The sequence below is a fragment of the Triturus cristatus genome, chromosome 5_2 (assembly GCF_964204655.1).
Source record: "Triturus cristatus chromosome 5_2, aTriCri1.1, whole genome shotgun sequence".
Classification (NCBI taxonomy): Eukaryota; Metazoa; Chordata; class Amphibia; order Caudata; family Salamandridae; genus Triturus; species Triturus cristatus.
The window spans coordinates 626,841,964-626,856,026 of record NC_140588.1 but is presented as its reverse complement, the minus strand read 5'-3'; the positions used below and the strand labels follow the sequence as shown (position 1 = coordinate 626,856,026).

The window sequence follows — 14,063 nt, the reverse complement described above, 5'->3', positions numbered from 1 at the left end:
CCGCTGACTACTGCCACGAGAACAGAGGTGGAGCACCATCGAGCGGGAGGCCTTCGCTGTGGTATGGGCCCTCAAGAAGCTCCGGCCCTACCTTTTCGGCACCCACTTCAGGGTCCAGACTGACCACCGGCCCTTGCGGTGGCTCATGCAAATGCGGGGCGAGAACCCCAAGTTGTTGCGATGGTCCATCTCGCTGCAAGGGATGGACTTCACTGTGGAACACTGGCCCGGCAACGACCACGCCAATGCTGACGGCCTGTCCCGATTCTTCCGCCTCGGCGAGGAGAACCCCCAAGGAGATGGGTGACTCTCCCTGCCTTCAGCTGGGGGGGGACGCGTGTTGGAGCCGGCCTCGAGGCGTGGTCCTGTTCCCCCTCGCTAAGCCGCACGAGGTCCCATGCACCTCGGGGCTCCTCCATTTTGGATTGTACGTGACTCGACGTAACCACCTACGTGACCCCGCTCCACCCGGCCTCGGTCCCAGCGAGGCCCGACATCGAGGCGCCAACCCCTGGCCCGGGGGATACCACGTGAGCCCTTCCCACTCCCGGCGGAGGGCAGTATCGATGGGACCCCCAACCGTCGATCCACACCTAGGTGCGATCGCACCACAGCTCTCTGGGGCCTGGCACCTCTCCTGCTGGGCGTCTGGCCGCGCCCTACCCGGCCTCTCCGCCCTCCTGGGCGCAAGGGTCCGGACATCAAAGGGCTCCAGACCTATATCTGGGGCGACCCGGCAACAAGACGACAGTTGTATCCCGGAGTCAAGAGCCCTGCTGATCGGATCGCGGCTGACCCTACGGAGAAAGACTCTTCCTGAAACTACACTCTGAGCTCTGCTGACGAAGTCGCGGCTCCATCGTGCTTAAAGACCTTCACAAACCTTTGGGGCCCTGCTGATGCTGTCGCGGCCCGACCTTGTTGAAACGTACCATCAGAGCCCAGCTGACCTCGTCGCGGCTCGACCGAAGCGGACCTACCACCGGAGCCCTGCTGACTGTGTCGCGGCTCGACCCAAGCGGAACTACCACCCGAGCCCTGCTGACGCCGTCGCGGCTCTCCACGTCCGAGTCGCTCTGAGACCAGCACTCAAGGTCTGGCGCAGAGCCTTCCCGTACCTGGCTGGTACTAAGACTGTCCCGCTACCCTATCCCTCCAAGGACATTGAGACTCTTACTGGATCACTCGATCCCACTGTAAATATTGAATGTGCTACTATCGATAAAGAACCAAGAAAAGCAACTGATACCGAGTCCTGTGTGGTGGTGTTACTGGGCCTAAGTAAGATCATAGGAGAAGGACCTCCCCAAGGGGGCTTCTCAGCGGCGCTCGGCTATAACTTTGCGGTAGGAAGGTGCCCCGGAGTAGTCCCCCCGACTCCCCGGTGGTCCTCCCTCCAACAAATGGATTATAAGAAGTGGTTGGTGGTTTCATAAAGGCTGTATTGACAGGTCAATGGCAGCTGTGATTTGAGACTCATTGCCTCAAAGGTGGCAAAAACCAGGGTCAAGATCACAAGGGCAGCTCACCCTTATGGATGTTGGTTGGGGCTACACTTTTCTTGTTTTTTTATCAATTTTCTTACTACACTTATAGTGAATGATATTATATTATTCACTACTAGTATGATAAAAATGTAATTCAGTTAGCTGGAATATGACCATCCCTGACAGCTCAGGTTAGTAAAAATACTTTTAAATGTATGATGTGTAAATGCTTGCAGGTGAGAGTGTGTTTATGTATGAGAGAGTGTGTATACGTGTGATGTGTGTGTATGTGTAAGCATGTGTGTGAATGAACGTAAAGGTCAAATGGCATACGATGTCACTATTGCTACCCTTTGACTTTTGATGAATTTGAATTCACATCGTCACCCTAGAGAGTTTGGAGCCAAGATTAGTTAGAACTGACCATAACCAGTTTTCTGAGCAGTTTAGTGAATTCCCCCATATAAAAGATGGCACCAGGTATAAAAGTGGAACCTCCAGAACCTCTCACTGGAACACTCTTGAACCTGTGGAAGATTCAGAAGAAGGATTGCCCTGCTGTCTGAGGACTGCCAGCTGCCGTGTTGAATAAAGAAGGTAGATTGGTGCTGCTTACCTTGAACCTAGTCTACCCAGAGTGAGTCCCAGGGTCACTTGGCTTACCTCCTGTTTGAGCTACAGGGACACAACAAGCTTCCAGAGGGCTCCCTGCAACTGCTCAGTTAGCCATCACTAATTGGTCCAGCCTGAACCTGCCTGGCCCTTCTACTGGCCTCTGCTCTGATGCCCCAAGAGATGCCCCTCAGGTCCTGGCCGCCTGACTTGCATCAGTGTGACTCCTTCGGGGCGTGGCTAACCACCAAACATGGCAGTCTCAACTTAACTGACCTCCATGTCCGGACTTAAAGAACCTGATTATCCACACGAAGCTGGGGACCATCCATGAGCAAAACACCCCCCAGTCGATAGCGGAGCAGAGGGTGCACGGACCGGCCACCTTGACGACAGCTGGTGACCCATCAATGCCCGAGAAAAGTGAAGGGGCCTATGCCAGACGAGGCCTGCTGGCTGAGGAGGAAGACCTTGGTGACAGTGCGACGGCACTGGCCTGAAGCGGTGATACACTGGCAAGAGGTAGAAGGGAAATTACTGCATGTCCCCCTCCCCTTCTCAGTGACTGAGACTGGGGGTTGCTGGCCCCCGTCGGAGACCTGGGACAGATGGAGTGTGAGGGACTGAGTGGGGCCTCCAGTCTCCCGTGAAATCTGGCCCTCGGTCTGTTTCCTCCCCTGAGCTGCAGTGAAGCGGAGCCCTTCCTACCTCATGAGTCCTCCCAGCCATTGATTCATCCACAGGTGGTGAGTGACTGAAGGGCAGCCAAGAAGTCCTCATGGACCTGACTGGGCCTGGCCTGGGGGGTGGGTCCAGGTGGGGGCTTGTGAGGATCATCGGGCCCATGAGACCCAACTCGATGGCTGAATGCCCGTGACCCAAAGCAAATGGAGCCGCTCTAAGTTGCTGTGAATCTGGGAGGGGGAGGAATCCAGACGGTGCGTCCCGGCAATAGGTACGGCCTGGAAATCGTCCCAGAGTGCAGCCCGGGCGAACGCTTCCCCCTTGACTGATGGGACCAGCAAGATGACACGGGCCCCTAACACAACACAGCTAAAGGGTTGAAAAAATGCTAGGAGGGAGCAGCACGCTAGCGGTGAGGCAGTGTGTTCAGACGACCAAAAATATGCAGCTAGCCGCATGAAAATCAGCAACAGGGGGAGATAAACCTGAAGATTCACTGGCCCTACTTGAACAGGCTCTTGAGCCATATGCTCTAAACAATAGTGGATACTAGAATGAGACTGTCCCCTGGAGATGGGGGCTCCACATTGAAATTTGCTGTCTGGGGCCGAGAGGAAATCTGGGGATGCTGTCCACAGAATCCCACAAAAATGGGTGAACCTATCACCTGACAACGCAGTGCTGACACAGTGAGTTCCCCCCACGGCATACGTTGTTCTCTGGTTCTGCGTGGAGGAGCAGGGCCACATCGGAGACCAGAGTGCTGATAAGTGAGAAGAACGCAGACCTAGGCAAGCTATATGGACTCTGCCTGAAGCAGAAATCAGGACTGGCGTCGCATTTCTGGATACTACCAAGGACACACATATGAGTTAGCCTCCTAATCCTCTAAGATACAACCTCAGGCATGTGGGTAGAGGCATGGAGGGAAGGCACCAGGAACACCCGAATTACAGAGCTGTTGTAGCTAACAAGGCCATAACCTGAGCCAGACTAGCCCACCCTATACAACCAGGGGCCACAAGCAAAGACTGAATTAGCTGCCCAGTGGATGCACCAGAGCTCACTCCGCTGTTATGTCGACACCTATCATGCCATGGGGCGCCCAAAAGGGAAGACACCGATGTAACCACCCCCAACACGCAGCAACCAGAGGAAACAGACAGTACCACCCAACCTCTTTCACTGAGATGCATCCCACCCACAAATATGGAGTCAACCCCAGACAAGCTGAACCTAATTCTTCAGGAATCAGAGACTCACGTAACGCCATAGAACAGCAAATAGGCTCACTGACCACTGGCTTGCTTCACTCTCCTAAAAGTGGACCCCACCAAACTAGCAACTACTGTAAAGTTCAACAAATTAACCCCAGCAGAGATGCTACCCCAGCATAAATAGCACGCGTAACAAATAAAGCAATTGCAGCAACAAGTATCAGGGACGCAGGACAGGGTCAAAGATGCAGAGGGGAGAAGGAGGAATAATGTCCGTATCATCTGGCTTCTTGAGCGCTGTGAAGGCCCCAAAGCCACCAGATTCATAGAGCAATGGCTTCAAGAGCATGTGGCTGTCGAGGGCCTCTCTGATTTCTTCTGTGTAGAAAGGGCCCACAAAATCCCCACTGGTAGACTGGTGGCGGGGGCTCCGCCTCGCCTTCTGATAGCCTGGATACTTAACTTCAGAGACCAGGACACTTTGCTACAGAAGGCAAGGGAGAGATCTCCAATTCAATATGAGAATCAACGGATATCGTTGTACCCAGATTACACCATCCTTGTCCAACGTAGGAAATCCTCATACCAAGCAATCAAGAAGAAACTCAGATCCCTGGACCTTAAGTACACTTTGTTGTTCCCTGCCCACCTGAAGGTCATCTAGGACCAAAAATCATACTTATGTGAGAGCCCAGAAGAGGCAGAGGAATGGCTGGAGGTCATGTTCCCCCTACGGCATCTAGAACCTCGTCGCAAAACATACCTCAAAGCCCCAAGAGCACGGCAGAAAGAAGACCATGCTGTATCAAAAATACTCACAAATCACATGCGAAAAGCCCCTCACCTGAACAGGCCCGGAAAGGAAGAGAGGAGGCACTAGTTGCAGCAACCACGTTCAGAGACTGCAATCTCCATGCCACGTCCGAATCATCGGAAGAAAACACTGTACACTCTGATTCGGAGAACAGTATCACTTTACTTCCCACTGTGATGCCCCAAACCGCTGATGATTTTCTACGATAATGAGGCACCTGATCGGAAGGCCCGACCTGTCTGGATAGTCTGCAAAGTAACAAAGGAGGTAGCTGCTGCTAGCGGCGCATGCATCCTCCCCCAGCTTCGGGGGAAACGCATTAACAATCGAACATGGTCCGGACACTGAAGTGCTCCCATATTGCCTATATCAAAATACAAGGCACAAGATGCACCCCCCTTACTGCGAAAGCAACCTACAATTTGAAAATTGTTAACACTGTGATGTTCATAGTTTGGACCAGCACATTTCTGGCTCTGGACCTAGTATTCATTGTTAAAAGGGAGTGTTGGAAAACTTGCTTACTCTGTATAATACTGTATATGCCGCTGACCTCGTTACCTAAGGCAGACCTGCGATACAAATGCAGAACCACAAACAAATGTTGGGCACATATAACATAATAACCTGGAACGTACAGGGGTTGGGCTCAATATATAAGTGTCATAGGATTCATGCACAATTAAACATGGAAAGGGCACAGGTAGTGTTCCTACAGGAGTCCCACCTTACAGATTCTGAGGAGACAAAATTACGCAAAAAGTGGAAAGGCCATGTATTCTTCACATTGTTTTCGGCCTTTGCTAGATGGGTGACAATATGGGTCAGGCATGGGGTCCCATTTGTGGCATAAGAACATTGCATAAACCCACAGGGCAGGTACATACTAATACACGGTACGCTGGACGGTGCATACGTGGTGGTGGGCAGTCTATATGCCCCGAACTTTGATCAAGACAGATTCCCCTCAGGCCTAAACGGAATACTAGAGGAATGGGAAGCTTACCCATGGATACTGGGCGGTGATTATAATGCAGTCATGGGCTCCCAAATGGACCGCTCACATCCTCCAATTCCAGGCACAGGGTCTATGAAACAAGCAGAGGCATTGCACAGATGGCCTGATGGTTGGGCAATGGGGGACCTATGGCGATTAAAGAACCAGAGCAGCAGAGAATATTGATTCTTTTACGCGACCCACCAACTACACACACGGATTGACAATACTATGCTCCCTCCCGCTCATTACACAAGTGACCCACACCACTTATTTGGGGAAGACTTTTTCAGATCACAACCCATTAGAGATCACCCTTGCCTGGGGCACAATCCCCACACCGGTCCATACCAGGAAATGATGGCCTCAAATGATGGAAGACACTGTCTTCTGGAATACTCTGTCTAGCGCCATTACCAATTATTTTATAGAGAATGCGAATTCCACCTCTTCGATCTCGTAGAATGGGACGCGTTATATGGGGCACTGCTATTAGCATTACTGCAGGGGTAAGACAGGAAGTACATACCAATAATAAATCAGTTGAAAGCAGCATGAATGCACTAGAACAAGAAGCAGCAAGAGACCCTACAAAAACAAAACTGCTGCAGGAGGCACACATACAGCACGCTGACCTGATGGAAAGTCTCAGAATTATAAACTATAGATCCGACACCCAGATAAAACATGCAGAGACTGACAAGTTGGGTGTGCTCCTTGCAAAGATAATACGGGATGCACCCCCCTACCACAATACATGAGATAACTAAACCGGAAGGGGAGACTGTAAACACACAGCAAGCAATCAATGAGGCATTCTGCACATATAATGAAACCTTGTACAAACCCCCGGCACAGACAGTAAGCGTACCCATTGACATTTTTTGGGACGATCTAACCTATCCCCATCTCAACCTGGCAGCCCAAGACAACCTATCAGGTCCCATTACGAGAGCAGAAATCAAAGACGCCATCCGGGAGCTACCACGTACGTAACAAGGCACCAGGCTTCGATGGCCTACGATAGAATTCTTTGAAGCATTCTCAGATGCTTTGGTCCCCCAAGTGGAACAATTATAACGGCGCTATATGTAGGAAACCTCCCCTCCACTACTATGCAGGTGCTGGTGGTATCACTCCTTAAACCGGGGCGAGCTGCCAAGGATATCTCAGGATACCGTTCACTATCAATTCTTGCCACAGAATACAAGATACTGAGAAAAATACTGGCCCGTCGGTTACTCCCATACCTGCCTAAACTAATCCATATAGATCAATGCAGCCCTGTGCCAACATGCAGTACATCACTGAACATTAGGCGACTGTACCATGTTATGGAGGCCATTCCCGCAGAATATACAAATGCAGGATGCATTACACAAGACCTGAGACAGGCATTCGATACACTCAAATGGGATTATATGGTTAAGGATCTGGGGAAATTTGGTATACTACCTGCATATGTACAATGGATACAGCTCCTATACAGTTCCCACAGCACGCATCCGTACAGGAAACCATATATCACACACCTACCCAGTAGGAAGGGGCACACGTCAAGGCTGTCCCCTGTGGCCACTATTATTTGTGTTTGCATTGGAGCCTTTAGCTTTCAAACTATGGAAAGAAGCAGGGCAAATGTGAATTAGATTGGGTAATACCACACACGTGCTATCAGCATACGTAGATGACCTAATAGTATACACCCACGACCTGATTGGCACTCTAGAGCTCAAGTATATTCTCACATTTTGAACACATCTCGGGCCTACCCATAAACGAGACGAAGTCTCACGCTTTCCTCTTTTGCATTGGTGACCACCCAGATGCGATTCAGTTCGGACAGTATACCCTATCCATAGCGCAGCACACTTTCAAATATCTAGGCATCCAAATATATAGAGCTCCACAAGACCTAATTGAAGGGAACTTGACAAGAGTGATCAGGGTGCTCCGCTCTCAGACGACCTTCTGGACCTCACTACCGCTCTCTGTAATGGACCATATACCCATAACTAGGATGGTAGTTCTCCCACACCTCTCACATTTCTTCATCAATCTACCGGTAATGATCTCTACCTCCCTATTCAAAACACTTGATACACTATTATTGGATTTGATTTGGGGGACCGGTGGCAGAAGGGTGGGACTCGCCAAATTACAACTAGAGACAAACAGAGGGGTGCTGGGAGCACCCGACCTCCACGCATACTGCTATGGGAGCCAACTCCAATGGTTATCCTACTGGCTTGCTGGACGTAACTTACACAAACTAGGATATACTATACACAACATTAACCGGGGAGACCTGCACACTCTACTACAACCCTGAAGCAAGATCCCTCAAGATCCCCCGATGCTGTTACACATGGAATTTACATATTGGAAAAAAGCAATGCAATACACGCACTAGTGTCTCCCATACGCCAAAAACAATCCCTTGCTAGGACTCCCCACACCCAACGGCCTGATCACCAAACAGAATACCCTCAGCTGGTCTGAGGAAGGGGTCAACCCCCTTTGGGCGCTGTTTCATAACGGAGTTCTCTGGAGAATAGGGTCCCAGGCAACCTGTACATGGCAAATGCTGCTATACTTTGCTCTGTAAAGAAACACCGGGCTCCAACCAGGAAAGAATCTCCAACACACAAACTGGTGCAGGCGATATATTTAATGAGGGAAGGGCGTCACCTCATAAAATAGCTATACTAGTGAACCCAGGCTCATGCAGTGATCCCCCTCACTGAGCTACATAACAAATAATCCAGAGACCTAGAGATGGAATTGTCCGACAGGGAATGGGGCAGCAGATTAGAATACCCCAAAAAGGTGCCATATTTAAATTAATACAGTACATGATCTTACATAGGGCCTACCTCACCCCACACCGCTTACAGAAGTAGAGTAGAAGAAGCTGACATTATACACATGTTGTGGTTCTGCCCAATCCTCAGTGAGTTCTGGATGGAAGTCCCACATAATATAGAAACAGCGACAGGCCTAACTGTAGGAGAAACCATTGGAAGCTGCATACTAGGTATGCACCGACGTCCAAAATCGCAAAAAGTGCAGCTCCGCTTCACATACCTAGCCATACTAATAGCTAAACACTCCATAACAATGAGATGGAAATCGTTCAGGCCTCCAGCAGTCCACACTTGGCATGGCAAGGTTGTGCGCAAGGGTGGGGCAGAGAGCACAGTCATCAGACGGGAAGAGGCCCGGGCACAGCGAAAGATTCAGATATCTATGGATTGGGATCTCAATCTTATGCTAGAGGCATTCAAAGCCCTTAAACCCAGACCCTTTCCTGTAACACACGACATATAGGAGATGCCTATTTACCGGACACCGCACAGCTGGGTCCAACCCAGCAACAGGTCGGACACAGAGCTACATGGAAAATGCAATCTATGCCCATACATGTAGCACCAAGGTAACCGAGGCAAGCTGTACAGCAGTAAGTAATCCGAGTATAGCCAGGTTGAGAGGGTAGGGGGAGGGAGGGGTAAGTTGTTTAGCTAACACACTCGTTATTACATCTAGTTATTTTAATGCCTGTATTAAAAGATATCTCTGAAGTGTAAATACATAGCTAAAACTATGCAAGCCCAGTATAGATTGCCAGCTGTTAAGTATTGGTGTCTACAAATGTATGACAATCTGCATTTTTATTCAACAGTGTATCAAATGTATTCATGGCTATACAAGGTTTGACAAAATAAAAAACAATAAAGTGTTTTAAAAAGAAAAAAATCAGTGTGAACTCTTCCTAAAGAGCAGGTGAAGATACAGAAGTTTAGGGCTCCTAGTGGCAGTGAAGTGACCTCTTCAAAGCGAGAAATGACTGCCAACGCAAACCTCTAAGGGACTTGTTCTTCATGCCAATAGCAAGGATCCATGATGACTGTCAATAAAAGACTTGCACTTCATGTTGATAGCGATGGCCAGCGACAATCGCCAACGAGAAGCTCCAGCATCAAATGGCTCCTAAAGCTACAGCAACAGTCATCTGCAATAAATGACTGCTAATTTGCGCTACATCAACGACTGCCTGCAATGTTCAACCTGCTCCTTGCGCTGACAGCCTCCTTCTCACAGGCCCTGCTAATGCAAACAGGAGCATACGAGCCAGACTTGAGAAGGTAACCATTCAGTGGGACTAACCTGCTCCCTGTATCTGACCTGCACTCCATCATGATTGACCTGACCATATGAATTTACACGGTTCAGCGTGACCAGATGAACATGAATGATGCTTTGGGTTTGTTTGTGCTATTTTCTCTTAAAAAAATAAAAACTCAGATCTCCGGTTCTACCAACTAGGTTTTTGTAGTTTTGGTGTCATTTTATTCATTACATTTACTCTATTTTTCTGAATTGGTTTTGGATTTTCCTTGTTTTGTGTTTTCACTTTATTACTGTTTGAGTGCTGCATACAAACCTTTACACATTGCCTCTAAATTAAGCCAGACTGCTTTTGTGCCAGAGGGTTCTCCCTGTAAAGGATTGCGTTTATTATTTCAGTGGGGCTTTCATTCCTCTCAATTAACAGTCCGATTCATACATTTGGTATATATTTCCAGTGGGTCTATAAATGACAATGTGATATGTTTTAGGACAAAGTAATAACAAAAATTGTTACGTTTTTTGTATTTGGCTGTTAGGGAAATCTCAATCAAACGTTAGTTGTTTTTACTATGCAGTAAATCAAGGTATTTTATTCCTCTTACTGACAATTGCTTTCGTATTTTTTTCAAGTATTTGTTTACAGACTTGATGCTGGGTTATACGATCTGTTGTTTCAAAAGCAATCAAACAACAGGCTGAAAGTCAATTTAATTTCAGGGAACCGAAAATAATAGCCTTTCATCCGGGAAATAATGGAAGATCTACACAGAAGAACAGTTCCAACATTTTAGATTGCAGCAACTTTTATTATGTATCATAAATAATTTGTTTTAGAATGCTAATATTGAGGGAGTTGTACGACATGACCTCAAAAAAATATATACCAAATATAAAACTAAGGATTCGGAAAAGCTTTTGTTCGATATTTTATACAGTTAGTCATATGTCAAATAAGTAAATAAAAGCTGTCTCCGTGGTTGTGTGAGTACATACTTGCTATTAAGCGCTGCAACCCCTACTGTGCTCCTGGGGGTTGACATGCTGGCAACATAGTTCCACTGTCGCGCCTGCGGGTCCCATCTCTCCACGGTGTTGAGGTAGCTCCATCCATCATGCCCACCCACGGCATACATTGGTCCTTCAAGCACCGCTACTCCTGTTTGCAAAAGAAGCGTCGTGACAATTAGATGAGTAGAACCCGGCCATGTCTGTAATCTGTTCATCACTGGAGATTGCAATACACTCTCATGGCATGTGCTGTAGAATCCCATACATTCAACAGCAAAGGCATACGAACAAAGAACATCACTCTGTATCGCTGGCTGTAGTTTACTATAGTATGGGCAATTCATATAGGTTTAGTTGAACGCACTAGTGAGAAGAGTACGGTCACTTGCACTCTCTTCCCCACACCGGAGCAGTCACACCCATCCTTTTTCTGCATACCCCTTGGGGGCTCACATTGAGTGGGCTGGGAGATCGACAGAAGTGTCAGGGAAGGGTGCAGTGGTACACAATTTGTCGAGCCACCCTAGCACCGCGCTCGCCTGCTGCAGGTGGCAGCTGCGTTTCTCTCTCTCTTTTGCTAAAGTGGCATAAAGAGTGGGCATGCCGAGTCTGTGTGTCTGAGCTGCAGGCTTATTTTAATAAAGCACAGTGCTCTGCAGGCCTTTGCTCGCAAAGAGACTGTCTGTCTGTCTGTCTTTAAACATGATACAGAGGAGCTGTGGCTTCACAACCCTGAGATTGATTACACTGGATTAAGGAGCATTGTGTTGGGGAAATACGTGGCTTGAGTCTCAACAAACAGCCAGTGGCGGAAAAGGCTGCCTTTTCCTGCTTTGTTCAGCATCATCTTTGTCAATAGTGTCCCTGCAGGAAGCACCATTTTTTGTCTGTGATTCCTGGTAGACTGAGCAGACCACAGGCAACTTGCTGACAATTAAGCTATTTTTGGCCGCAGGTCTACATTACAATAACAAAGGCAGTAACACCTAATTTACTATTTACATTTTTTCAAGGTTGTACTTCGTAGGCACTTCTGTTGCACTACCGAAATTATTGATAATGCCGTGGAACTGTGCTTGGAGGTTACAGATTGTTTGGTTGTACCACTATCCAATTTGTGTACAGATAACTTTCTGTTTCTCAGTTAGACAAGGGAGCTTCGAGCAGTCATGATGGCATCAAACTAAAGGTTTCACACCAGCGATAGTGCAATCAGTAGTCACTCATCTATACATCCTGCTTAGAAATGTGTAGCAAACTACCTCCGTATAGATAAATGACACATACGATTGAGGTGATTAATGAAGCCACATTCGAGAAAAGAAGGTGCCACCACTGTGGTGTCAGTGCTTAATTTGGGCCGGGGGCGTCTGGCAGTTGCCACTTCCACTAATGTTTAGGAAGCAGAACTTAGTTATCTGGGACCTTTGACCCAGAGCAAAACAGAGAAAGGAACAAAAGAGAGAAGGAAGGAGGAAGGGTCACACAGAAAAACCGTGAAAATAGAGAACGCAGTGATTAAAGCGACCCCGTAAGGAGTGAGGTAAAGAAACAGAATAGGCGGGGTGGTGAAAGTGAGCAGTATTAGATGGAATCAAGACTATGCAGCCTTGTTATTCAGACCCCAATATTTGCAATAAGAGTTGTTGGGCACTTAAGAAGAATGTAGGACCCCTGTCATTTTGTTGATGTAAGCACTATGTGGAAGATTTAGTTGTGCGATAATTTAGGAATATTATTTAAAAATGCAAAATACAGACACCTACAAAACGGACAGTGTGTGACAATATATCTCTGAGAACTTTTGAGAGTGTATCAAATACATTTTATTCATATCATGTTATATGTACATTTTATATATAGAGTTCAAATCTTATTCACACATTTCGGTCATTTTTTAAACTCAAAACAGAAAATCAAACATTTATTTTTTACTCCTTATGTAGTGAGTGGTAAATTTCAACATAACATGAGAATTCAAATATTTTTTTGTTGTTTAAATTACATACAAAAAAAGCAAATTACATTGGTGAGTAGTTATGGCAAAATCATTGGTATGTCCAAATTACATATAGGAAAACAAATTGCACTGGTGAATGGTCATGGCAGAATTGTTATATGTCCTACGCGCGTTTCGGCTGTGAAGCCTTCATCAGGATGCCATGTGCATGTGCTTTTGATGTCCTAAACAGAGTGAGTAAAAATCATAATCAATTGTCTAATCCGCAAATAGGTGCTGTATATATTTACTAATGTCTATTTACAGTAATTCAAGAATAAAAATTGTGTGCTCAGAATATCACACAATACCATTAAGAACAAGTGAAATTGATTGGTTCATACACTATATACAGTTTGTTTTAAGAAAAACAAAACCTAATCAGCTCATACCTTATAGCCCCAAGCACAGTGAAATTCCTTAACAATGTGGCTTTAGAGAGCAAGGAGGAAAATATTTATTGAGTGAGTAAAAACTCAAAAGTAGTGACCTTATAGTCTTTACATAGAGTTGAAACAGTTAATGGAGATATAGATGTCTCCAAGAACAGGGGATGATGTAAAGAGAATAAGGAGTTTAAATACTGTGAGATTTATAAAGAATCAAAGAGAGATAAAGAATCATACCTCGAAGAAATAACACTATCCACCTGAAGAGTGGAAATGCTGACAATTCGTAACCGGATAAAGATGCCAGAATGATGGAGCAGAATGCCCTAAATGGATGAAGTAATGGAGTGAGTCATATGTCAGGTAAGTCTGTTAGATGGAAGATATTCTCAAGTGGGCATAACGGGTTACCTTATAAGAGTTGATAAAGGTTTCGATTAAACCTTCTATATTGACAACAAATGGCTGGAGTAAGATCCAAAATGGGAATGGCTACTGCTTCTGAGAAAGGGAGGCATGGTGGTTACTTATGGGTCGAATGGGAACAAATGTTTATACAAACATGGTAGGTGCTTATAGGTTGATGATAATACAAGAATAGTTACCCAAACAGAGATCTGGAATACAGGACACTTCCTGTTATTCGTAATGCGGTAATACGGTAATGGCATGCTACAAATGTTTTAACGATGCTAAAAGAGAAGAGTATGGAGTTTAGATCTATT

General features: G+C 46.7%; 1 protein-coding gene across 1 annotated transcript in view; it reads right to left on the bottom strand.

Moving 5' to 3' along the window:
- KLHL4 (kelch like family member 4) overlaps positions 1–14,063 on the bottom strand; it is an 826,871-nt gene that overhangs the window by 50,305 nt on the left and 762,503 nt on the right. Inside the window, exon 8 of the mRNA XM_085607742.1 lies at positions 10,936–11,098. Within this exon, the coding sequence (XP_085463868.1) occupies positions 10,936–11,098 (163 nt within the window). The remainder of the gene's footprint in view (positions 1–10,935; positions 11,099–14,063) is intronic.